Genomic DNA, 27198 nt, shown 5'->3' on the forward strand with positions numbered 1-27198 from the left:
ATGAGCCCTCATAATCTATAATCAAAAACATTAATGTCCCCTCCCCCTCACAATGACACAATTTATCTGATGTTGTGTACACCGGGCGATAATCCATCCCCTCCAGCAACTTGTCACTCACATGAGATCAGCAGATGATCCAATAAGTCCCACCCAATATTTTTGTCTTATTTGAGAAGTCATTGGACATGCATCATACTAGAAAAGATGGCTGCAATTTCTGTTTGAGGCTCAATTTAAAAATACATAGCTGATCAAAAATAAATCAAAAGTATTTGGAAAGTGCATTTAGTGAAATTTTATTTGCTGAAGAAAGTAGCATACGATTAATCCGTAAATGAATTCAAATGCGTTTTGTTTTATTTAAAATGTAAGATTCCGTTTTATTTAAAAGAAACATTTTGCATTTTAAAATATCAAACTGAATGTTGAATAAGAAAAAAGTTGTAACTGAGGGTGAGCAAGTTTTATTATTATTTTCTTTAGGAATAAACTGCACTCATTGGTCGTTCACAAAATGACCAGGAATGTAGTATTAATTAAAGTACATAATGCTATAATTTTTCACTTAACCAAAAATAACATACATAATATTACTAATGCATGATTCTGGTATAAATGTGCTAGTTTTTGGAGACTTACAGTACATTCAGTTGATCTATGTTCAATAAGTAAATAAAAAAATATAATTGAGTTCACTGGCCACTAATTTGAACACATGTACACTGTCAGAAAAAAATAAAATAATTAATGTGCAAAAATTGTACCATTACAGGTAGCCTTATACCCTCAGTACCCTCAAAGGGACATTTCTTTACCCAAAAGGGTGTCTTAGGACTTTACAGTATTAAAGTTTAAGGTAGTAATATATACTCTTTTGGTCTCCTAAGGAGTAAAGAATGTACTTTGAGGGTACTGCCCCACTGACAAGCTGTTGCATCCTTAGAAAGTATTTTTGCACTTTTGTTTTCTGAGAGAGAAACTGTAGCAATTGATTTGTCGAAGACTCACAATATAAGAACATTACCACAGATTATGATCTCTGATAATACTTTATGACAAAACTTGTTTATGTTTCTGTTAGCTATACATAAGAATTGTACAATTTGGATGACTAGTACGAGAAGGTTTGTTTTAACATTGCTGTCTCACTGATATCGTGTGTAAACACTCCTACTGTATAAATTAAACATTGTTTGGATGTGAAACAATGCATGGGCAAAGCAAGACATAACAATCCTTTCCACCGTATCGTAAGGTGCGCGGCCACACAAACTCGCGATTCTTTCAAAGTTATGCGGGCCCCACATTCCGCACGTGCACCTTTCACCAGCGGGAACTATATCACAGACTGCGTTTGAGCGTGTCGTGTTACCAGCATTTCCTGTGTCTCATATCTGGAACGAGCGAATTCTCCAAAGGAGCAAAGTAATGCGAGATGGGAGTGGTTCCGTTATGAGGTCACGGTGAGGGACTGAACGCTCAGCAGCGAGCGCAAGCGGTAGACATGAGACGGACGCGATAGCTGGAAACATTTATTCACACAGCTGAATCAATCTCTGCTGGCAGCAATAAAATAACAGGACCGCGTTTCCTTCGACAGGGAACTACTGAAAAACATCGCGCGTTGGCTTTATAGGCGCAGGAAAGGCTTGCATACGAAATACTCCAAGGAAGAGGCGCGTGAGGAAAGTTTTCCTACGCGAAAACAAACTGGACGGAACAGTGCAGAATTCGTGACGCATAAGCCATGCACAGGTTGTACAGCGTGGGATAGTTCTTCAGGTGCCGTTCGTTCGAAGGGGATGCCTTTTTGGTGGCTTTCTTCAACAAAAGTTTGACGCCAGGAACGCCGTATTATTCTGTCCGAAGAGTAAACGCGTCTTTCTGAACGGAACGTTTCTCGCGCTCGTCCAGAGTCGCTGTTTTCTTCTGTTATTTGTTGGTTTGGCTGGAGGAGCCGTTCCTCGTCGTGTAGTTTTTGGGGGACAGGGGTGGGTTGGATATCTATATTTTTCACTTTTCCTTCATGCCCTCGTCCAGGATGTATCTTCTTATGAAATGCATGCTGATTTCCCAACTTGTGGTGCTGATCGCGAAGAACAGTCGGGCGCTCATTTGTTTGCCCTGTGATAAGTCCAAATGCGAGGAGCCCAAGCACTGCACGGGATCCGTGGTGTTGGGGATCTGCGGCTGCTGCTCGGTTTGCGCCAAGCAGAAGAACGAGAGCTGCGGCGGTGTTTACGGTCTGTACGGGACCTGCGACCGCGGACTCCGGTGCGTGATCAGACCCCCGTTAAACGGCGGCTCCATCACGCAGTACGAGGTTGGAGTTTGTGAAGGTCTGTATACACATTTCATTTTTATTGTTTGAAAAGTTGCCATCCGTGTTCATTGCTTCAATCGCGCCTAATGATGGAGAAAGGAATTAAATAAATTACATCAATTCTGCCACCGTCTGTATTTATTATGGAAACTAAACCAAAGCGGATGTGTTCTGGCAAGCCATTTGAACACTTTATTTCATATAGCTGACTAATCATTTTTCTCTCTTTACTGATTTTTGAGTAAATGTCATAATATGTATTCAAATAGTATCTCTAATTCAGGACCTAGCAGGCTACTTATTTCACATTAGTGCTAATCACAACCCAATAGTGACAAGTTGGCCTAAGTATTCTATTTTTACTGCGACTTTTTACTTGAACACATTGCAGATATTTCTCTGAATTTTGGAAATCTGTGGTTCAGATATGAATTATTCACTAATATTTACATTGGTGGTAGTAGAATAATCTATTATAGATACTAGTATACATTCATTCTTTACTACACCTTATTTATCGGATACTAGTATTTGTGTGACACCAGAATATATCCCAGTTTATTAACATTCATCCCAGTAGTTACATTTCTTACTATTCAGATTACAATGTAATTCCAATGGTGTATTCCAATTGTGACTAGTTACAGTGAACATTATATCAGGTAATAGATAATTACTAATAATGCATATTAATAAAATTGATAATCAGTGACAGTGGAATAGCCTACATACTAGTTGGATATGAATAATCCATATCTGAACCAGATATGGTTCATAATCCATAATCCAAACAGACAAAAATGACCAATATCAATGAAATTGTTACTTGCTTCTATTTGTATTGTATTGTGTGGATCGTTCATAGTGAACCTGAAAGAAAAGTGTAGCATATTTGCCACTAGCAGAGTATTTAATAATATGTAGGTCTACTTGTTACAAAAAACGAATACTTTCTTGGCTTGAAAAAGTGATAAATGTTTAAGAGGCTTGCCACAGTATCTGTCCATAAAGAAAGGAAAACTAAAGTCTAAAGTATGTTAAATCTGTGATAAGATGAGTTGTTCATTATGATGTTAACCTGGTTAACAGTACCGTACGGTAGCTCAGCTTTCTAGAAATGAAAAACTCCTGAAAATGATGTGTCATGATTAGCCAATTTGAGTGAAATGAACCATTATCTGCTGTCATTAGATATCGTAATGTGTTTGTAAAGCCATTATAGACAGGATATTGTCCGCATGAGACTGAATGTCAGCGTTGGTCCTGACTATGACACATTTCCCCTGCCTGCATTCATGACGGTCGCTTGGAGTAGAGTGAAAGTGAGGCAAGCTGGTTAATGTGTTTGCAGCATGTCGGTTTTCCCGTGTCTTTGGGGTATGGCTAACGGATTCCGTGCTGTTTTTGGACGTGGTGCCAGCCTCGCTCTTTCCGCCGAGGCTTGTTGGTTTTTCATTGGAATGTCTGCTATGCAACTTCACTTGCGCCTCAGCCAGTAGCCTATATTTGACATCGGACCGTCGAGTGACGTGCGTTCCTAATACCCTCAGTCATGAGGCTTTGCTTCTCAGGATGCTTTTTACTCACCTCACCTTGATTCACTTAATTGTACTGTCAAGTGTTTTTCTTAGCTCAGCTTCTGTAGGGTTATTCTGTCTGTACTTAACATTCTTTTTAATCCTGGCTTAGTACGTTTCAGTTTGAAAGCGTGTTTTAAAATCCTGGGTTCTGAAGCCCTACTTAAGTGCCTGTTTACGATGTTGAACCATACGGTGAAAGAAGCACGTTGTTTAGCATCATTGCCTAGCTACCTGATTCAATAGCCTATTCATGAGCTCTGTAGCTGTTAAATAAACTTTCCCTCACTGTTTAGTTTCTGCGTCTGAGATAAAGGAATTGGAAAACGCGTTAACTACACAGCGGCGAAAAGATATTAAGTAGGCTAATAGTCTTTGGGGACTTTGAACAGCCAGAGCCGATTTACGTGACATTTCACAGATGGAAAATGCTGTTTAAATCTGCATTTGTCCAGTCAATGTTATTGACCTCATAAATAAACAAACAAGAATGTAAACCCACAGTTTACAAATGTAAAATCAGGTATTCTACGCAGTAAGAATGCAATGAAAATGTTTATCTAATCACAGCGCTGTCAGTGTCAAGCATCAGCCCATTTATCGGCCTGTCATCATTTTTAAAGTTGTTTTTCTGCTGCTAAGGAAAGAATCAAAACATAAATATATACTGAAACTTTGCAGGCCTTTTAAACTAATGAAGCAACTATACCAGAACGTGTTGTCATCTCAAGAAAATAACCCTAGAGATCAAAAACTGGCACAGCGATGTTCACAACTGTCATATTAGCTATTTAAACAGATTTTGAACAGACTGTAACATCTTCTGCATGCTTGAACGATGTATCAGTCTACTTTTTCTATGAAGAGTCCCATCGCTTGTTAGGCCCAGTCCAAGTTTGAACGCAGGCTTCGTCAGGTGACACACATTGCAATGTCACGGGTCAGGTTTCAGCATGGCTGGCTAGGAGAATTGAAGACGTCTTGACTGTTTGACATCTAACTGCCTGGGTGACATCTGCTGTAATTCAGCCAAGAAAACACTGCGGCATTGAGTTCCACGGCTACGGCTGTCAGATAAATGAGTCAGATGAGAGAGCGCAGCGAATGCCAGTATAGGCCATGTCCTGCTAACCTCCACCCTCACCTCTTAACAAACTAAGGCCTCAGAGGGTCTTAACAGTGAATTAGTCTCTAAAGTACATGTGCTGTAGACCAAGCTTGCCGTGAGCCACCATGAATTACAAATATATCTAAATTCTCTGGGTTATGCAACATCAAAGATTTGTATATTCACCCTCAAGTCGTTCCAAATCTGTATGGTTTGCTTGCTTTCTGCTGTATAACACAAAAGGTGAATTTCTGGAAAATATCCTGGCTATGTTTTTAGTTAAATGAAGGTGATTGACAGCTGGGACTGTTAGGCTTTAGAAAGCAGTAAAGTGGCGAAAAACTTATGTTTCACAGAAGAAACAAATACATTGAGGTTTGGTGCGACACAAATGGTGAGTAAATAATAAAATAAAAAATAATAATTTTTAGGTGAACTGTTGCTTTAAATCGAGCACCACAATCCACAGGGGTGGAGGAGAAAACAACAAAAGCATTCACTGTTTGAACGGACCCTACGCTTCACTTCCAAGTCCATAAATTCCTGTGCATTCCAAGGCATGAGATTACTTTGGACAGGCTGTTTACAGTGAACACATACATTTGAGATGATGGTCTTGAAATGCCCCGCGGGCTTCTCTGGAGATGGGCTTACCAAGCACGTCACATGGGACACCTGGGGGGTTTAGTGTCAGGACCCTCCAGGTGAGCTTTCCCTGGGAAGTGATGTATGATGTCTCTCATCTCTATTCAGAGAAAGCAGTCAGGGGTCCCTGTGTGAAGCCGGCTGTACTTGGGAGTTACTTTAGGCCTTATCTTAACAAGAAAAGACCTTTATACAACCTTTGCTCAAACTGTGTCAATTTCATTAGTTCAGGTGCAGTCCTAGTGTTTTAAATCCACTTCTTATTTCTCAAGAGGCATTCCAAATCACAGATGTTTGAAATCCATGATTGTTAATCCATCCATTATTTTTGTTTTGCTATTTTTGCTTTATTGTGGTTTTCTTGTAGAACTGCTTTATAGGTTTTGTTGACGTTCATACGTTTTCTGATTATTATAACCGCTTTTACTAGTGTCGGGGAAAAAATGTGCCTTGTAAAGCACCGATTGCTCTATTTTTATGAAGCCAGTCAGTGGAAGACCTAATATGGAGCCAGAAATTAACATCTAAGTTGAACTTGAGGCATCTGGAAATGTAAAGACTTTGCATGCTGCTTTTTAGGGAACTTTTTTATATTTTTTATTAATAAATTTTTTTAATCATTGGTGACCGCTGATATTGGAGATGTAATGAATCCTTTAATGGACTGTATGTAACCTGTATGTCCTTCTTTCTACTGCAAAACAACCTTTTTTGTCCATGGTTGTTCCAATTGTTTCACCTTTCATGTTCAACGAATACGTAAAGAAGAAAGCCATACATAATTTGGAACAAGTTAATGTTGACATAATATTCATTATTGGGTGAACTATCCATTTATAGTTGATTTCTTGAAAACAAAAAACATGAAAAATTTTTTCTTAGTTATTTGGTTCTGTAGCAGTTTTGAATATAAATATTTATCCATCTTTCATATTGTAGCCTATAATATATTTAAAATGTGTGTAATAAATGTGCCTTAGAAAACAACACATATTAACATATTAGTTTTTTATTTATTTATTTTTTAATCTGAAATTAAATTTACCTTGCTCTTGTTCTGTTGCGCTGTAAGAAAATAATTTATTAATTTGTGCTGCTGACATCCTTTTCTATGACAACATTTAAATTTTTGACACTCAAACTGACCATTTCTGCGCCAGTATATTTACTGAAGCTTCACCTTGTCCAACCATCTGGAACCGGAGCCCTGAGCTTGACAGTTCGTATCCCCAACTGACTGCACCACATTACTGTTAATACAGCATTGGGCTCAAATCATAATCTTCCTGACTAGGAGAAAAACAGTGGTCTTTATCATTTAAATGGCTTCAGACTGGGAAGAATGGAACTTGATTATACACAATCTGTTTACAGAGAAAAGCGTGCCTGCCCTTATTAATGTCATCTATACAAACCCTGGACTTTGTCTACTAACAAAGCAGCTCCACATTGGCCGTAATCACTGTTAGACTGCATGCTTTTTGTCTAAGGCATTCCTTTGCCAAAAAACGCTAAATGACCCATCTAAATAAAGGTTATGCAATGACTGGGAAATGTAATGCAATTCATGAAACAAATAGGCTAAGAAAGTAATTCAGATATGAGCAGTCCCACTTATTTTAATATATGTAGTTTCATTTTTCCAAACTAGCAAGCAGTGCTGGGAGTAATGCATTAAAAGTAATGTGAGTTATATAATCAGATTACTTTTTTTCATGTAACTAGTAAAGTTACAAATTAACACGAAAATATCTTGTAATATATCTTGTATAGTTACTTCTTGAAATGCAAGTTAATTTGTTTTCCTATCTATTCACTCACACTTCTCCTCTCCTGTTTTAGTTAAAATAAATAAATAAAATAAATTAGTAAGTCTACCCCAGGAGACAAAAAGTAACGCAAAAGTAGCAATGAATTACCTTCAATAAAAAGTAGCTAAGTAATGCAATAAGTTACTTAAAATGCATATAAAATGCATTATAAATAAATAAATATAAACTGCATATTTGCAATTATTGGAACTTCCAAGCAAGTATGAAAAAACACTGTAATGTCCTACTAATGATAAACATGAAATGTGTATTGTATTCCAAGTCTTCTGAAAAACAGACTGAAATTAAGGGGGTTATTTATTGATATTCTTCCCCTCCACTGACCAGGGACCGTTGAGTCCGTAATTTGAACTAACTCAAGATCTCGATCAGGTGACCATTTTGAAGCTTTAGTCCCCATTCTTTGTAATTACTGTATATGGAATAAAAGGTAAGAACAAGAATACAGGTTTGGAGTAACATGGTGAGGATGAGTAAATTGTGACAGAATTTTCTGGTGAACTACTCAGGATTTAGAGCAGGTGGCTATTTTCAAGTCCCTATTCGCTTTACGCTTTCACTTTTCCTTAATGCCCTCCATGTTGTAGCTTGTAATATTCTAAATGATGTGTGAAACACATTTCATGTTTTATTGGCCTCTTTATGATGAATCACATGTTGTGTTGCTCATTTGTAAGCTGCTATGGATAAATGAAAAATGTAAATGTAACAGAACAGAAATACATGTAGAGTAATGTGAGGATGAGTACATGGCGACAGAATCTTGGGGTGAAGTATTTATTCAAAGCAGACCATTGCTGCCAGCCAAAGTGCATGTCTTTGCCTATGTTTTTCTTCTTTTTCACAAAAAGGGACAGCGCGGGCAGGCTGAAATTTGTTGAGAGAATTCCGGTTGTCTTGTGTTGTCAGTGAAGACAAGCGGAAATGTGTACCCCCTTTCGGCAGCCTCCCTGTCACGCACTTCCCTGAAGTCTCTCTTCTGCTCCTCCGAGTACTAAGTGTTCTCAGAGGGTGCTGCGTAGGGGCCGGCGGGACTTTTCGGGTTATAATTCAGAGACGGGAGAGGTGGTGTCGCAAGGGGGTCCGTGTTTGAACAATGAACAGAGGACACGGACTGTAGTCACTTTTGCAATAAAAGTCCTCTATTGCTGAAGTCAACTCTGAATTGGCTTTGCAGCCCATTTGCTGTGGTAATGTAACATATTTATTAGTGAATTGGGATATTCAATGAGATAAAAGAAGCAGGAATTGGTTGGATTGTGAACATTCCTGAACAGAGTCAGCTCTGAAACCTAAATAACTATTTCAACCCAACCTCATGAGAGAACATAGCTTGTTTACAAGGTTTCATGAATTTGTACAATTGGTACAAATTAATCCCATGATCCCAATCCTAAATACAGTATAACTCTAATCAGAATGCAACAATTGCAAACTGCCATGAAAGTTTGTTGGCTGTTTTTACTTCTTGATTAGCATTATCCACTAGATATTTTTTTATTTATTTTTTATTAGTTATATATTTATTGTCAATTATAAAATAATACACAATTACTTAAATGTCTTCTAATATCTTTCAGCAGTATTTAATTTAAGTGTGCTAATGAGTTGTCCATAATATCACCAGGAATATGCATTAAATAAAAGCTTAACTCTGATGTTATGTTGACTTAATTTTCAGATTTGGAGCATTAATAGCTTTTCTGATTTATTATGAGAATATTTGTCTTTCTGTCTTTGGTTTCGTGTATTAGTAGCAGCGTTGCATTTAACCACTAGGGTGTCTTTTTCTGACAGAGTAATTAACATGTTTGGTTGCAAATTAGCAAGCATCTCTTGCTTCAGGAAGGACTCCTACCTTGATAACAACCAGGTGCCACTGCAAAGTACAGCAGGAAGGCCATGTTTCAGCTAGCAGATTTGATATCATGCCTTGGTATCGGCAAAACAACACTTTTCACTGTCTTTGTTTATAAAGAGATGCTGTGTTGAATGTGGCCTCATTTTATTCCTCCGGTTTTTGTGATTTCACAAGCTTTTTGGTGAGATTGTTAATTTTAGAGGTGTCCTCATCTACCAGACAATCTATATTTGGTAATGTGTTGAAAGGATTTCCCTAAGAGAATGTAATAAGAGCAGTCACACTTTCTTAAACCGTTATTGTTATAACTCGCATCTCTGACCATATTAATCTGTGGCACGCTTCAAACAGAGAGTGTGATAATCTGTTAAAGTTGGCATGGAATGGAAATTCACCCTGTCTATTTTCTTATTGTTTAATTTTTGAGCTCATAATTTAATCAAAATATCACTACTCATCCTTCCAGTGAAACAACAGACTTTTTCTCTTGTGAGGTACTGTTTACGTCTGTCTTCTCCAATCATTTTAGTCTGCTTAAATCCTATTTTACAAGCTTGTAATTCAGATCAGCCTTCATCTAATGAATAATTAGATAAATGAAACCAAGCTCCTGCATTACATTATTATTATTATTATTATTATTTTTTTTTTGATAACCTATTTCAGATATACGTCACAATATAGAAATAGAAAAATGGTAACACTTTAGATAAGGAACACATATTCGCTATAAACTAAGAATTTTACATCAATAAACTCCTAATTTGCTGCTTAGTTAGTAAGGCTAGTAATTAGGAATTGTTTAAAAAAAATATATATATAAAAAACTTTTTTTCCAAATTTGTTTAAACTTTATTTATATATCAATACATAATTAAAATGTAAGTACTCTGAAAAAGAAAGTATAAAAATCGAGTGTCTATAGACCTCTCACGACTGTTTTAAAGACAGCTCATTATTTCCATTCACTCCACCCCCTCCCTTCTGGGCTCCTTCCAAAGCCACGCTATAGCTATCATCTTGAGCTAGGCCTATAGATTATTTATCGTCTCTACTACGGCTCGCTAAGTAATGTTATGTTAGCTATATTATGCAGCTACGTGTGCTAATGACACATGCTTCATGAAAAAATAAACAAAAAAATATGTATGATCAAAATACAAAAATAAAGATTTACCTGTCCAGCAGAAATAAAGCCATCAAGGAGTCACTTTTCAGCCCCTTGAGTTCCCTCAGTTCTCGCATCGCTGGAAAGCCACGCCGATATTAACTCACGTTTTATTTCTTTGTTTATCCAAAGACTTTTTGTTCATTGCCTTTTCTTGTACTGTTACTGTCTTCCTTTTTTTGCCTGGTTTGCCTTCACTAACTGCCGGTACTGTGAATTTTGCTTGTTGTTTCTCTACAATTGTTTTGGTATCCTAGGATCTGTGCCTCTTGAATTCCTCAAATCAAACGTACCCGCACAAGTAGGCAGGTCATGTGTGGCAAAAGTGTGGTTGCCATGGTTGCGAGAGAGTGACAGTCGCCTAAGCCAATCCTATGTTTCGTCCCGAATGGAAATAATGAGCTGTGTTTAATACAGATTAAATGGTCTAGAGTCACTCGATTTTTATACTCTTTTTATCAGAGTACTTACATTTTAATTATGCATTGATATATATAGAAAGTTTAAACGAATTTGGAAGAAAGTTGTTTATAATTTTTTTACCTACCCTGCCTTTAAGGGATATTGAATATGGTCAGGCAGGGTATTAATATGTACCTAATAATTACTAATAATCAGCCAATATGCTAGTAATATGCATGCTAATAAGCAGCTAGTTAATATAGTGAGAAGTGATCTTTAAGAATTAATTTTTACCCAAAAAAAATAATTTAAATAACATTCTGTTGCTATTTTCATTACTTCACAAAACACCACTTTTGGTCTGTTTTAAGTGTATGTAAAGTGTCTAAGTTGGTTCTTACCGTTTTGGGACTATGATTCAGTAATTCTGCTGTAAAGTTGTGCCTGATTGATTGTATCTTCAGAACATACATTGAAGCCTCGACAATTTAGTAATTTTCAGTGGAACATTATATTTTATTGTGCTCACATTTTCATTGTTGGGTTCTGGGGGCATGTCAATTATAGATTCATGATGGGCGCAAATTATTTATGACTGAAGTTGTAAGTAACTATTTAAGTTGCTCTACAATTACATTGTATTAAGGTTATCAACTTAGCATAATAATTGACTGTGATTAATTATACCGAAAATCACTGAATATGGAAAAACTTAGACCCCATCTTTAGTCAAATGGCGTTTTTTAAAAAGCTCAGCCTGCTTTTAACTGAAAATACCAGTGATAGGCTTACATTTCACATGGAAATACAACAAACAACATTGTTGTAATGTCTATTTAATGACTTAGTAATGTTTATTTAATTATTTACTCATCAAATAGTATCTTTGAATTATCTTCATTTGTGGGCTTAACAAATATTGTGATTCAATTTGATTAAGGAGAATATCATGTAATTCATTTGATTAATGTTTCAATTGATCAACATCTCTAGTTTGCATTTGTGTACTGAATAATTCAAGTAAATACTGCACATGTAGCTGGTTTATGGGCTGACTTGGCTTGGCATTTCTTATCATTCATTGTGCATGGCACCACAAGAGTGACAAAATACATAGTTAACACATCAGTTACATACATTATGCATATTTGCACTTCATTTACTTGCATTAGCACAAAAAAAAAACTCTGTGAAAGAGAGAAAGAAATATGACAGTGTGGCAGTTTTTCTCAGACTGAAATCGCTTGAATGCACATCACGTCGTAATTATGATTTCTGTCCTCGTAAGTAGGAACTTCCCAGGAGGTCTTCAAGGCAATACGGTCTGTGAACACGCCAGGCCGAATCCCAGTGTGTGGTTCAGACCACCACAACGTGTTTAAAATGTGAACCCTTTGCCATGCTACAGACAACCCTTGTTTGGCAGAAGACTCAACCCTCCACGCCCAGCTAAATGACCCGGAGCTGGTCTGGAGAGCCATGCTTAGTTACTGAAAGAATCAGCTGTTGACAGCGGCTATTTGGGGACTTCACCCCTGTGGCTTTGGTGAAAACAACAAGCGCAGGGGCTTTGGAACATCAGCTTCCAGTCCAGTCCATGATTGTTAGGAGTTCACAAGCTCACACATACTCACAGTCCCCTATAGACAGGGATAGTGATAGGCCTGTGTTCATTCAGCCCACGGTATGGGTGTTGTGCCGTACAGCTGTAATCACACCCATCATATCCAGATGACGAAAGAGTGGGCCACAAGTGTGCATCTGTGCACCGGGAGCTGAACAGATGACTGACCCTACAACAAACAGAAATAGGGCGAGTGAGAGGAGTGTTTTTCCATGACTTGTTTATCCTTTGAGTATTTAAAGTGACCCACCCAGGGGTTGAGAAGTTATGGATCCAAAACAAAGTCATTTTGTAGTTCAAGTGGTTTCATTTTTGCTAAATCAAATTGTAGGTTGCTCTGCAGTATGAGACAGGTTTCTACAGAAATGGTTCTCACTCAACAGCTGAATTGCTTATAGATGCGCAAGGCCCGTTATTTATTGGCAAGCGGGCTGCATTCCTCAGAGACCAACAGACACAAATTACATGCATGCAGATGCGTCTGCATGCATGCGCTGGTACTTAGTATGCACTAGGGCCGGTTGATGTATATGCATGTAAATCTGTGTTTTGGACTGATTTACTGAAACTTGACACCGTTGTCTTTTATGTTACTGAGGTCTTGCATAGAAAATGAACGGCCTTAAGAAATGTAATAAAATAAATATCACAGTGTTTATTTATTTTTTGAATGTATAAATATTAATTTAATATTATTTATAAATATTTAATTATTTGTAAATGTTTTTTATATAAATAATAATTAAAATATTACTTCAACTGCTGTTCTTTTTGACTTTTTATTTATCAACGAAAATATCACAGGTTTCTAAAATGAAAAAAATTAAGCAGCACAATTTGCTGTTTATTAATAGTAAGAAAGCTAGTTGTTAAGTTTAGGAATGTAGAACATGGTTATGCAGAATATGTGCTTCATAAGTATTAATAAACAGCCAATGTGTTAATAATAGGCATTCAAATCAGTAACTAGTTAATAGTGAGAATTGGTTCCTATACTAAAGTGTTGCCAAAAATTGAAATAGTAGTTGTTTTTTTCCCCCTGCATTTTTGCAGATAAATGCAGCCTTGATGAGCATAACAGACTTAAAACATTAAAAGTCTTACTGATCCCAAACTTTTGATATACATAACATATATAGTGTTTATTGAATGTCTTTTTTATATATAAATATTGAATATAGCCGCTAACCCCCATCCTGAGTGTATTCATCCATCCTAAGCACATATGCATGTGTACAGATAAGGTGAACATGCAGTGGGCTAAAATACCTGAGCTTGTATCAGCAATGTGTGTTTGCACTGCAAATAAGACTTTATAATGTTGCTGGGAGATAGAAGCATCTTCAGGGTCGGGGTCATTCTTATTTTGAGAATTTGCTGCTCTCTGCCACCATTTATCTATCGTGTTAAGTCAACAGAGGCTAGGAATGTACGAACTGCATAATACTTTATAACTAGTCTACGTTGCTCTCTTATTTCCAAGTTCTACGATACCCCTTGGACCTCAAATGCACATGTAATTGGCCATGTGCTTCTCTCTAGCATTCAGTAGCCTCATTACTTCAGCATCACTAGACATATTGGCTTTGGGAAACTCACAGTTTTAATGATACTGTAAAAATACATCGGGATGATTCTGAATTTTAAAATCTGGTTGCTCTGTTTGATCTGGTAATTTATTACTACGAATTTCTGTTTCTGTGGGGTCCTCACTGATATGTGTCTCTTTCATTTTCACTCAGATGAAAACTGGGATGACGACCAGCTCTTGGGCTTTGAGCCATGCAATGAGAACCTGGTTACGGGCTGTAACATCATTGATGGGAAGTGTGAATGTGACAGTGTAAGAACATGCAACAACCCATTTGAGTTCACTAGCCAGGAAGCCTGTCAGACAGCCCTGCAGAAGATTGAAGGTACCTCATATTTCTCCATTATCATTATCTTTTCTCTCTGCCTACTTCTAGTGTAAAACTTGTACCTGCATGCTCATATCTTTCTGCAGTAGTCATAATGTCATCATGCTGTTTAATGCCTTGATGTGTTTCATCTTTAAAATATGTGTTTGAACTCTTGATTGCTTTATTTTGTTAGCATACTCAACAGACTCTATAATGTGTCCCTGTACAATTGCTGCAAGGTAAAACCTTGCATGTTAATTCAAATATCAAGAATTTGATGTTCTTCTGCCATTAATTCTTTGCTAATTAAAATAAGATTCCTTATTATTTTTGAGAGAATCCAAAAATAATCTGTGTTAATATTTGGCGAAGGGATAATTTAACCTGTGAACTAATTTAAATGAATGCATATTAATAAAACTGGGAATGTCAGCAACATTTTTTGTGCAAATGTGCAGAAGATAATTTCCCAAGCTTGTGTCAGATTTCCCCTACATAAAAACCCCAAACAAATACTTGTTTCGCAAAAAGGTTTGCCTTTCCTAAGCATAAGCAGCTGCATAACCAACGTGTCCGAAATCCCTAGAGCCGTGTTTTATTTACATGGTTGTTTGTTCTAATTCCTATTCTTTTCTAAAGGGTGGGGTAGAAAAAGAGGCATCTTGCTTATATGACAGTTTTTTTTAGAAGCCTGTGATTAAACAAACAAACAAGCTGATTTACTAGAGGCTGATAAGGCTCCTTTTATCGCTATCAAAATGCAAATGTTGCGTTGAAAAATGCAGTCCCTGATGGATACTTGCTTGCATTCTCTGAGCGTGCCTGTGTGTTGAGTGTGAGCTGGTGGCACACTGGTAATTAAACACAAAAATACATGCTTGTTATCACAACGGTCCTGGCAATGGGTGCAGGGCTTGTTGTTTTATTGCAGCAGGTGTGCTTTCCGTCATCCCTGAAGCAGGCGGAGGCTATTTTTGAAGGTTTACCCCCTGTTTTGTTTTACTAATAGGTGCTTGTCATGTTGTTTTGACTAGTGCTTCAGAGTTGTTGCAGTTGTCACTTGTTTATTGTGTTGTTGTGTCTAGTCTGGGATGTTGTTTTGCTTGTCTGTTTGTAGAGTTGCTAATTTACTAGAAATGTTTTGTCTAATAGTTCCTTAATTCTCATGATGAATAGCTTGTTGTTGCTGTCTATCATTTTGATGTCTTTGTCCCTTTACAGCATTTTATTAGTTATAAATAGTTATTCGTTTTATTATGGGCATGCATAATAAATACATGGGCAATAAAAATTTGTTGAGTTTTTCCTGAAAGAGAATGTGGCAACATTTTATTGCGTTGGTTGTTGTATGAAGACTATTTCGGCAATTTTGTAATAAAATGTCTGGTGAGTGGCAAAAACAGCCTACCACCTTCATTTAACCCTACCCTAAGCCTAACTGATGAGGTAAACATAAAATAAAAATAATTTGTTTTTTTTTAAATAAGCTTGCCATTTAGCTTGCTTCTAAAAGTCTTTGAGCTCTATTATTGTGTCTTGTGTTCTTGTGTAGTACGCTACCAAGCAAGTTTACTATGCTTGAAAAGATATACATATGAAGCTGGTTATGTGATGCAAGCATCAAAATGTATTAGTTTACAAATCATGCACTATAGTAAGTGTTTTAGATCATAACATAGTATTATTGAAGGAGCCATGCAAAAAAAAAATGACCATCATAGTCATATTTGAAAAGGAATAAAAGTTATTTTTGAAAATATTTTACTGCAACTAATGTTCATTGTAGCTAGAAACTTTATCAAATTTTATAAAGCCCTATAGGTATGTTTTTGCTAAATAGTAAATAGAGACATGCTTTTTCCAAAGAGCCTTTGTTGCAGAAATGACAAAATAAAAGAAAAAACTACTTGAAACACCTTAGCAACTGCTTAATTTGCACAGACAAACACCCTCACAATTTATCACATAATAAAAAATGACTCATTTTATAGTTATTATATTTGTTTAAGTGTTTTTAGTTCTTCATATCTGAATAATTGTTTTGCTTATGCTAGTCCAAAGCAAGTTCTTGGGCTGCACGATTAATTAATCAAATGCAATTGTCATGCGCATCTTGTCAGTAAAGCCAGTTCTGTGATCAGTAGTAAATCTCCATCATGTGCTTTCAGATGGAGCAGCATTTACTACACAGAGCTGTACATTGATAAGCTATGCGAAATCGCATACATAATCATAGATGATTTAATCGCACGATTATAAAATCCAAGAAATCGTTCTGCAATTATGAAAGCTGTTTGCGTAACTTGTCGGTGAACTACGGCAGTCTGCTGATTAGTCACGCTGAATCAATGAAAGTAATTAAATCTTCTGTTTATTTAGCAACGACTATGGGGATTTCCTGGATTTCTTCTACTTGGCGTATTTGGAGTTTCAACATGAGTTTCAGCCCTCTGGTCTTTGGAGATTTAATGCTGATCACAGAACCATGCTTCACTGAAAGATATGGATGACAATCGCAGCTGCTGCCTCATTGCCTTTGCTATTTAATTTTGATTAATCATACAGCCCTAGCAAGTTATATAATAAAAGCTTTTAACAGAGCATATAGAGACACTACTCACCTAGCTGGCGTACATAGTACACTTTTTGTTGCTTGAGAACGTGATGCATTTTCTGGCTGTTGCGTAAGTTGTTTTTCCTCCAATCTCCTCGTACATCTGTTTGCGTTCAGTGCCGTGAGGAGTGTTGGCCAAAGCAGATGTTTTGCAGTGTTGTAACGGTATGTGCTCAGCAGTTATCATTTGCATAAGAAAAACATTACTGTCGTGATTCATTAACCTGGCTATCTTTGTGTCTAGAGTCAGCAGACATTGTGAGATTTTATTGATTTTACATTAAACAATTGCTTCTGTCGCACAGAAGTGGGGCCGTCACTGTAATATGATTAAATTCTACCTCGTACTTCAGTTTCGATGTTCCCTTTGCACCGCTGGTGAAGGGAAGAGGAATAAGTGTATTTAAGTAACTGCACGTGCAACCAAATCAGAATCACCTGAAATATGGGCTCGTTCTTCGAGGTCATTCATCCTATTCAGCCCAATGGAATTACGTCCTTCCTCACAAGGGAATGTTGTGTGTTTATGGGAAGCTGGCAGACACAAGGGCTAATGCTGAATAGATAAGTGCTATTGATTTTATCAGTAGTGCATCGGAACAGGCTCTATTCTGAACAGTGCTGTGACCTCTTGGATTTCTTCAGCCAGTACTGTGAGGAGTGGGGTCTTTTGAAAGGACGGTAAAGATTGATAATGCCTTCCCAGTGCCCTCTTCAAGGTTTCTCTGATAACATCCATATTCTCTGCTACCATTGGTACTACAGGAAATCAATACCCAATAAAAGCGTAATAATATGTTGACCTTTGGTGTCTAAGTAGATTTTCCCGCAGGGTAAAAAAAATATTCCAGAGCAGTAAATATTTGTTGTAGCATCTGTTTTAAATAAATCCAATGGCACGTGTATATATATATATATATATATATATATATATATATATATATATATATATATATATATATATATATATATTTTTTTTTTTTTTTTTTTTTTTTTTTTGTTTTAAATGGTGGACAGTTGCTTTGCAAGTCAGTCACTAAGTGAACGCTTCTTATAAAGAATAATTGGTCTAAGTGAGACTAGAAGGATGGTAAAAAGATTGATCTTTAAGGTACTGAGACACTGTTCAAGGTTCTCAAAATTAATTAGTCACGTCCATTTGCTTGAGAAGTTAATACTTAAACTATGACACATTGAGGAATTACATTTTTGGCCCAACCAAGGTTAGCCCCAAACAGAATCTGTTCCCCTTGGTATATTTTCACACATACTGAGAAAGAAAATATGTGTTATACAATAGGAAATGGAATTAAATATGGTAACGTGTTAAAATGAGTCTGAGACAGTGGATAGAGGCATTTTCAGATTTTATATACTCTTGAATGGCTTCAAAAATGGCTTTGAAAATGTTTGATACTGTTGTTGTCAAATTTGTTTGCTAATTTAAAAGGTCACTGACAAATAGATTTCCCCCATTCAAGTAGACAACAACTTGTTCGCACGTCGCAAAGATGGCCGCCGACTCAAATTACTTTGAACTAACTTCCGTGTGTTCAGTCTGTATGTCATTCACATGTATTTGCACAGAGAGAAATTTCTTAAATTCTTTCAAAATCTTTAAAAAATACAGATGGAAGAGGGGCTAAGTGCTTGTTTCAGGGTGTCAAGCACTTGTTTTAATGGTGGAGTGCTTTTGATCATCAAACTTACTGGCTTCTTTGGATCAACTGAGACTTCTGAAGAAATGGGTCCAGGTTATTCGAGGCAATTTTACTGTCAGTGAGAAATGACTGGGCTAAACGGCGGTAAGGGAATGTACTGGACCTCTTTTAGAGAGAGCCTGTGTTTGAAATTAACATGGAGGTGAATGGTAGTCTTCCACTGATCCAGTTTAGACCCCTGACCTAGAGGTTGCAGTAATTTGGTAAGTGGATGAATGCACTACTTTTAGAAACTGTCGCTTGAAAGAATTTGAATGAATGGAAAGCTTATTTAGCATATACATGTATATAAGCCACATGTGTGATATAAATAAGTATATATAAAACCATTAGAGAACAGTAGCAAGTACAAAGAATGATGGGATGGAAATATGTTTTTCTTTCTATAGGATAATTGTGCATGTTCGAGAGAGAAAGTGAGCGTGAACAGGAAGTTTTGTTGTGTGGGACTCTGCTCTGCTGTTACAGTTGGTTTTCTCTGACCCAGCTCGGCCAAAGCACATTAAAGGAAATGCCAAGCATTCTTGCAGTAGAGCTGTCTCTCTGCTGCCTTGGCAGGATCACAGTGGAGAATATTTGTTCTGGGGAGTGGGCCATGCTAATTGCAGGCCCTGTTGTATGCAGGGAAAGAACAGCCTCTCACGCCAAAAGCAACATGTTTCTGTTTTAACAATGCCCTGTTTTCAAAGAGAGTGTGGGGGGTCGGCCAAACCCAAGAACGGAATGCCTGAAAGTACTGTACTTTGACTCTCCCTGTTGTCCCGTAGAGGCGAACGCAAAGGCATTCAGCCGTTTGATGTGGAACATGGGCAGAGCTCCATGTGTGAGGGAGTGTGCACCATGAACACACTGTTACTAGTTTCAAAATTGTATTCGGTTCTAAATATGACTAGGACTCGGTAATATTAAAATGTTTTTCTCCCTTTGAACCATATTCAATAGACATAATACATGTATACAATATTGATTTATTCACTCTGAAATGGCTCAGAGGAAGGTCATTGCTGACAAGTAAATGCTAGAGTTCCAGTTTCAGTAAAGTTAAAAAATAATCATTAATTTCTATGAAAATAATTTTCATTTCTATGCACGAATATAAACGTGCATCAAAACAGCAATTCCAACTTATTCTATTTTTAAAGTAATTATAACAATGCCATGCAAAGACTAAATTGAGGTCTAACGAACCAATAAAGAGATGTTAATTTGTATTTGTCTTATACTGCTACATTCAATGGCGAAATAAAAAGTGGATTAAAATTAAATGTGCAAAACTACGATTTCTAAACTTTAACAAATCTAATAATCGATACATAATAATCAGTTTTAAAGAAGCCCTGCATATTTAGACTGGTTTCAGGTTCACAACAATGAGATGTTTTACATCAGACAGCATCTTCAATAGCGGCTGGACGGAGAACAGCGGAGTGAAACCGAAAGCATGGGTTTCTCAAGACATATTTTTAGACTGAAAAACACTGTTTTTAACTTGGCATGACATCTTAAAGTTCAGCTTGTGGTTACGTAAAAAAAAAGGCAAGAACATTGACGCATCTGCGAAACACAGATCTCTGAATGTGTCTGTGGTGCTTTTAAAGTGGCTGAATTAAATTTTTAATTGAAATAAACTTTTTTAGAGTGTTTTTCTCATGCCAGCTGTCTAAAAGCACTGCAAGCTGTCTGCATGCTAATTAATTCAGGGCTGCTAAAATTGCCAAAAAAAATAAAAATAAAAAATAAATAAATATATATATATATATATATAGATAGATAGATAGATAGATAGATAGATAGATAGATAGATAAACTAATAAATAAATATATTTCTAATTTTCTAGTGCTGTATGCATTTATTAATTATTTGTGGTGGCAGAGTGTAATTAATCTCTGTGGTTTTTCAAAGGTCTGTAAAAATATCCACAGCATTCTTGCTGCATGTTATTTTATCCTCCCTGACTTTGGCAGTCGTAAATGTTTGAGGACAACTGTCTGTTCAGCACGAATGTGTTCTTCCTCTTCACAGGAGCTAAGATTTAGAGGCGATGCAGCTTTCGAAACTGGCTCACATCAATCTGCCCCGGCGTCTGGACATGCTAGACTGTGTGAGAACCAGATTGCCGCCACATCGCAAACAGGTGTTAATAGGATGCGGCCCTGTCACATCTGCAGGGTCAGCTCTACTGCACAACATGAGTAGTTTCCCTTCTTTCTCCTGAGGCGGAAAATTAGTGCTGTTAATACCATTGATTCCTTCACCTTTGCCATGTGCAGTTTTCTGCCAGAGACCTGTCAGTAGAACTTCTTTAAGAGCTTATCGCCTTTAAAATCAAACCTTTTTCATTTACCTTGTAAATAAATCTTGTTTGAGAGTTTAGTGGTGTGTGAGCTGCCGTGGCCTCACTGGTGACAGTGATATCTTATCCTCCAGGCGCAGTATAAGGAGCTTTGTAGGACTTAGACCTCTACTTACAATTAACTAATTGATTACAAAGTATTTGCATCAGGTTCACCATTTACTGACTGCTGATGCACTAGAAAGGTAAAAAGCTCTTTTTGCTTAAATATTCCTGCTTATAATTATTTTTCACAAGGTAAGTCAATGTAAGTCAAGTCTTCAAATATTGACAATATTGATGTATTAATATTTAGCTTATTGATGATTTATTGACACTGACAGGCTGTAAAATGTGGTGTGACTCTGCAGAATTTATATATATATTTAAATAAGTAAATAAAAAACATCATATAGGATAAAACATTTTTATAAATGATATTCATTTATTTATATCCCATGATATTTGAAAATAAATAAGTAAATATAATTAAAAAGTAAAAGATATTGAATAATATTAGCGAAGTGATGCACCTAATGCTGTTTGTAAAAGAAAAATATAAATAATTGACCTTAATTTAAATCAGTAATAATAGTAATAACACTTATAATTATAATAATAATTAAAAACTAAACCTATTTAAATGATATTTTATAAATTAACAACTCAAGACGTTTAAAATAAATAAATAAATAAATATAAAATATAATAACTTTTTTGATGTATCAAGTCTATTCAGTGATAAGGAAAAATTAGGTTTAACTTGATGGTTGAACATAGACATTTTACAGTCATCAAATTGAAGCTGTTTTTATTGTATACAGTGGTACAAGTTTTTCAAAACCATATTAACCAAATGTGAAGCTGAGACCTCGTAGCTGATGGAAAGAGCAACCTCTTAGCAATGAAAGTTCCTTCTGGGTTTAGTCGAAATTGGAGAGTCACCCCCAGCAGTGTTGTGACCCAGTCCAGAGCTTTGATGAAGCCCAGTGAACTAGATTCCTCAATGATCCAACACTGCAAAAAAGGGCCAGTGTGCCCTTTGTGGTTGGAGCAATGACAATCGAATTACATTATCTGAAATCACCATTAGCCCAGTGGCCTTATTTCAGTAGTTAATCTGTTAACAACCTCACGGTCAGTCCCCAGCGGTTATTAATCTGCTCTCTACGTTCATAGTATTGACAGCTCCACTGGAAGGGGAGATTTCAAGCTTCTGACACACATATGTACAGGACAGGTCCGATGTTGACATGGTTCTCCCAGGCTTGTTCATCTCAACTGATTAATTCTTGTCACGTGCAGATATAATCCTATCAACAGATCTGCAGATACTACTTCTCAGTGATGGATTTCATGGGGCAGTGTTTGGAGTACAGCGCTGTTAGAGTTTAACAACAGTGCCACTTGTTAGCAGTGTAAACCTGTTCGGTATGAAAGTCTATCAAATTGATTTAGTAATTAATTAAGTTAACAAGGGGACCAATTTAATTACATTTACATTTACATTTATTCATTTAGCAGACGCTTTTATCCAAAGCGACTTAATTCAGACCTAACTGTGGAAAATGCAACATTATAAAAGAGAAAACCAACTTTGATTTGTTAGAAAAGCAACACTCGAATTTGTTGTAAAATGCGGATAAATGCAAACATGTGTGAACATTTTATAGTACATTAGCGCACCATAAAGGAAAGCAGTAACGGTAAAGTTGTTTTTGGTCAATGAAACCTTTTTATTTCATTTAAAAAATCACATAAATTTGCTAGTGCACCGTAAATATCCTACACTTAGGCTAACAAATTATATAAATCCGATAAGCATTACAATAATATAACTATACATATTTTTTTGAAGGTTTCTGTGTTCGTTTTCTAAAGAAATTTATATAGTATCATGTTGGACTTAATGGTGGTTTTTAGTTCACCTAAAAATAAGAATGTTGTCACTAATTACTTATGTCATTCCAAACCCTTAAGACCTTTGACATATACATGTTTCTGCTGAAGCAGGAGCCAGAGTTCTGATGTAAAAAGTCAATTTCTCTTAGTTCAACCTGTTTATTCTGGTTTGAATTAGAAAGGTTGGGCAAAAAATTGCAAGTCATCCTCTCTGTTGGAATCTTCATGTTTACAAAGACTCTTTTATGTACAGCATGTGTCTTCTTCTGCTTGTAAACAGGGCCTAGCTGACTAATATGGAAAAGAAGAAACTGTTTTATTTGCATGCAAAAAGTATTCTTGTAGCTTTTTCAAATTCAGGTTGAACCACTGATGTCTCATGGACTATTTCAATGTGCTTACTACCTTTCTGGGCCTTGAACGTGTTGCATTGCTGTCTATAGAGGGTAAGAAAGCTCTTGGATTTCATCAAAAATATCTTAATTTGTGTTCTGAAGATGAACAAAGGTCATGCGGGTTTGGAACAACATGAGAGTGAGTCATTTTGGGTGAACTATAAACCACCACAAATAAAAAGACCATGTCCACATGTTTAAATAATATTATTGTGCTGCAAAATATCAGGGACCACTACATGGTCTTTATGGCTCCCACACAGGTCCTCAGTAAAGTGCGTTCAGTACAAAGGGCAAACTTCAGTATCTCTACGATATTTTGGTGAGGACATATGGACCCCCAGGGGCCATCACTGTGTTCACTATGGACTGAAAAGAATCAAATGTCAAGAATTTGAGTTAATGAGAATGCGCAACAACTGTGCCACTCACCGGTCTCGAGTCCCATGGAGGAGCTCCGGAAGGATAAAAGGAGGAGTGTCAACAGTGTTGGAAGAGAGAGGACCAGGACTGAATTTTATTTTGTGTTTTGCACTATTTTGTGTTTATTTTATTATTCAATTTCGTTTAAATGTTCCATGGTTCCCACCTCCTCCTTCCTGTACTACGAACTTTGTTACATTGGTGCCGAAACCCGGGAGGAAAGAGGGACAGGTTGTCAAAGAGCCCTCGCTGCTGAGAGGGGACACAGTGCTTAGGAGATCGGGCAGCAGGTAGAAGCAGAGAGACCGCCAGTGGCTGCCCGAAGCAATGGTGCTGGAACAATGGAAGATGAGGTGGCACAAGGGCTCATCTGAGGTCTAGGAGGGGTGGCGACTGTCCAAGAGGGAGCGCAGTAGTTGGCGTCATCACCTGGAGGCCAGAGCCTGCTGCCGTCCACCATGACTGGGCAGGAGCAGAGAATGGGGGACTTTCTGCTGGCTGCCCCCGACAGGAGTATCCATCCCCATCGCCAGGAAGTGGAGGATCATCGTTGGGCCATCCACCAGAGATGTCCAGCACCATAACATTGTATCGTGAGTGAGAGCCTCTCAGCTGGTTGAGGACCAAGCGGCAATGTGTCTGGGAACCGAAAACAATATTTTATCTTGTCTCTGTCTCTCCTTATCCTTCTGTCTCCTTTTCTCTCATCTCGTCAATCTGTCCTTACCACCATGTAAGCCACGGCTGCCATAATTGGCTCCCCAGAGTTGGGGGCGGAGAGTAGAGCGCATTCTCGTGGGTACCCCCTGGCCTGCGAGGGGCGATGAGGGTATGTGAGGGGCGGGGCGAGAGCCGTGGGAATGGAGTGAGGCCGGTGGAGTTAATAGGAACATGCAATACCTGTGCCACTCAGCGGTCTCGAGTCCCACAGAGGACCTCCGGAAGGAGAAAAGGACGAGTGTCTACATTATTGGATGAGAGAGGACCAGGCCTGGATTTTAGTTTTGGTTATGTTTGTGTGCGACAGTCATCTGAGGGGCTGTCACACTATTCTGCTTTTATTTTATTATTGAAGTTTTGAATAAATGCTTTTTTTACTCTATAGTGGAAATGGGCCTCAACTACAATAAGATCAAATCACACAGCAATCATGCAGATATTAATGCAGAAATCCAGGTAAATCCAAAGGGGTCCACATGCTTTTTCGATTGTATTAAACCATTTATATTATTGTTATCAATATTGTCATTTATAGTTGTGTTAGTATGTATTGTTGACAATGCAAAGTTTTCTTTGTTCGCTTGTTTTAGGACGAGAATATGGGCATGTGGCATGTGAAGAGCATGTGACCTCTTAGCTCATTGCTTTAATGCCAAACAGCAAACATCTTGTAAACTTTCCTTGACAGTATAGGATAAAATATGTGCACTTCAAACCGCTCTTTGAAAAGTTTGACATTTAGACTTACACTTGCCCACAATCATTGCCTCCTTTACAGATAACATATTTAGTTTGGTCAGTTTTTTTTTTTTTTTCATTTCCTGTAAGAGCTTTAAAACTGCTGCATTTGTGATAAGCGTATTTCCTCGTGATTTCCGCCTAAGGCCAGCAATTACTCAGTGCTGAGGTGGGTTGCAATGGCTATGGCTTGAAATGGCAGATGTGATGATATTTTGGGAGGGAAGTGAGGCGTTTTGTTTGTAAGTCAGTTGTTGACATTCTGGTGTCCCTGTGGTGTCTGGCAGTAGATGCGTGGTCTGAGGGTTTGGTGTGGTTCGCTGATAAAGATGAATCACACTGCGGCCTGTCGAAGCGTGCCACTCGTTTGTCCTTTAAATTGGTAAAGATAACACAGAACCTTTAAGGGAGCTTTTTTTTTTTCTCGCAGTGGCTCACAGCATGGTCCTTGAGTGCTTTTTGCTTGCTCTGTGTACTTTGAACATTTGATCAGATGGTGTGAGGAAAATGTATATGTGGACCAGACTGACCATGTCAGTATAATTGAAAGATTTCTATATCTGCCTTTTCACGAACACATTCTAATTGTTGCTTTGTGGAAGAGGTTGCATTGTCAAATTGGCAGGAAAGAGGAATCGTACACATCTTGTTGTCTTGAATCCGGATGGATATAACAGATGAGACACTCCAGGCTTCAACTCACAATTCATTTTGAATGCTTTATCAATTATTCTGATAGTTTGTCAAATGATCAATTGGGGGAAAATACGGAAGCTGTACTTTTTCACATTGTCAAAGGACTGAAAAATGTTCTACATCATTTACAGTCTTTTCTCAGCTTCTGATATATTTATAAGGATTACTAGATTATAGTAAATAATTAATTAGAACTGCCAACTTAGTTTCTGATGGTTTTGAATATTTAGTTTCCTGATATTTTAGTTATTAATATCAGAATTTATCTCAGAGAGAGAGAATTATTATTATTTTTATTTCTTTTTGGGGGATTATGAAATAAATACATTTATTTAGCAAGGATGCTTAAAATTGATCAAAAGTGATAATACATACATTTATAATGTTACAAAAGATTTTCATTTCATGTATATGTATTATTATTATTAATGTATATTGTTATGCTAGTTATTTAAATTGCAATAGAAAAAAAACATTAAAAAGGTCCTGACTTCAAATAATGTTCAAAATAATTATAAAATATTATATATATATAGGGCTGTCAATCGATTAACTTATTTAATCAAATTAATCACATCCTTTTCCTGTGATTAATCGCACACATTATGAAATTAAGCATAGACCATCTATCTTGTTTCAAATGTTTATTTTGTCATCATTTGCTATATCCAGCAAAGTAAACCAAAATATTTAAGGGTGAATCTCAAAATAATAAATTAGCACTGCCAACTTAGTTTCTGATGGTTTTGAATATTTAGTTTCCCGATCATTATAAGCAGTGCTGAATCCTGACAAAAAGAAAGCAATATTCCAATAAGATTTGTTTTCTAAACGTAATTTGAATTACAGTTTTCAAAACAGGATGCCTGCCATCACTGTTATTGTTTTTGCTTAGATGTGAGTGTTAATGTTATGACACTCGCATCTGAATCATGCACTATGGGTGTCTGCATTACAAAATTGAAATGTTGTTTTGTTTTGTTTTTTGTTTGTGAGTTGGTTGTAATTAAACACATAGATTCTTCCTTATTTGATATTCTTTAAAAATAAATTGTGGGATAACAGTATGTTATTTTTACACAGTTTTGCTAGATTTGTATATTAACAACTGTGAGTATTAATATGATTTGTCAAAGCTGTTGAATTTTTGCCAATTGTTGTTATCTGCTGGGGCTTTCATCGGCTTTCACTACAGTATGTTTTCCACCCTTA

General features: G+C 36.9%; 1 protein-coding gene across 2 annotated transcripts in view; it reads left to right on the forward strand.

Annotated features, from left to right (window-relative positions):
* The first annotated feature begins 1443 nt into the window (after positions 1 to 1443).
* Positions 1444 to 27198, forward strand: part of crim1 (cysteine rich transmembrane BMP regulator 1 (chordin-like)) — a 125387-nt gene continuing 99632 nt past the window's right edge. For both annotated transcript variants that reach the window (XM_052580124.1, XM_052580125.1), the window contains exons 1-2: positions 1444 to 2342; positions 14286 to 14459. In XM_052580124.1, the coding sequence (XP_052436084.1) occupies positions 2030 to 2342; positions 14286 to 14459 (487 nt within the window). In that variant the 5' untranslated portion in view covers positions 1444 to 2029. The remainder of the gene's footprint in view (positions 2343 to 14285; positions 14460 to 27198) is intronic.

Source organism: Carassius gibelio, chromosome B17 (assembly GCF_023724105.1).
Source record: "Carassius gibelio isolate Cgi1373 ecotype wild population from Czech Republic chromosome B17, carGib1.2-hapl.c, whole genome shotgun sequence".
NCBI classification, from domain to species: domain Eukaryota; kingdom Metazoa; phylum Chordata; class Actinopteri; order Cypriniformes; family Cyprinidae; genus Carassius; species Carassius gibelio.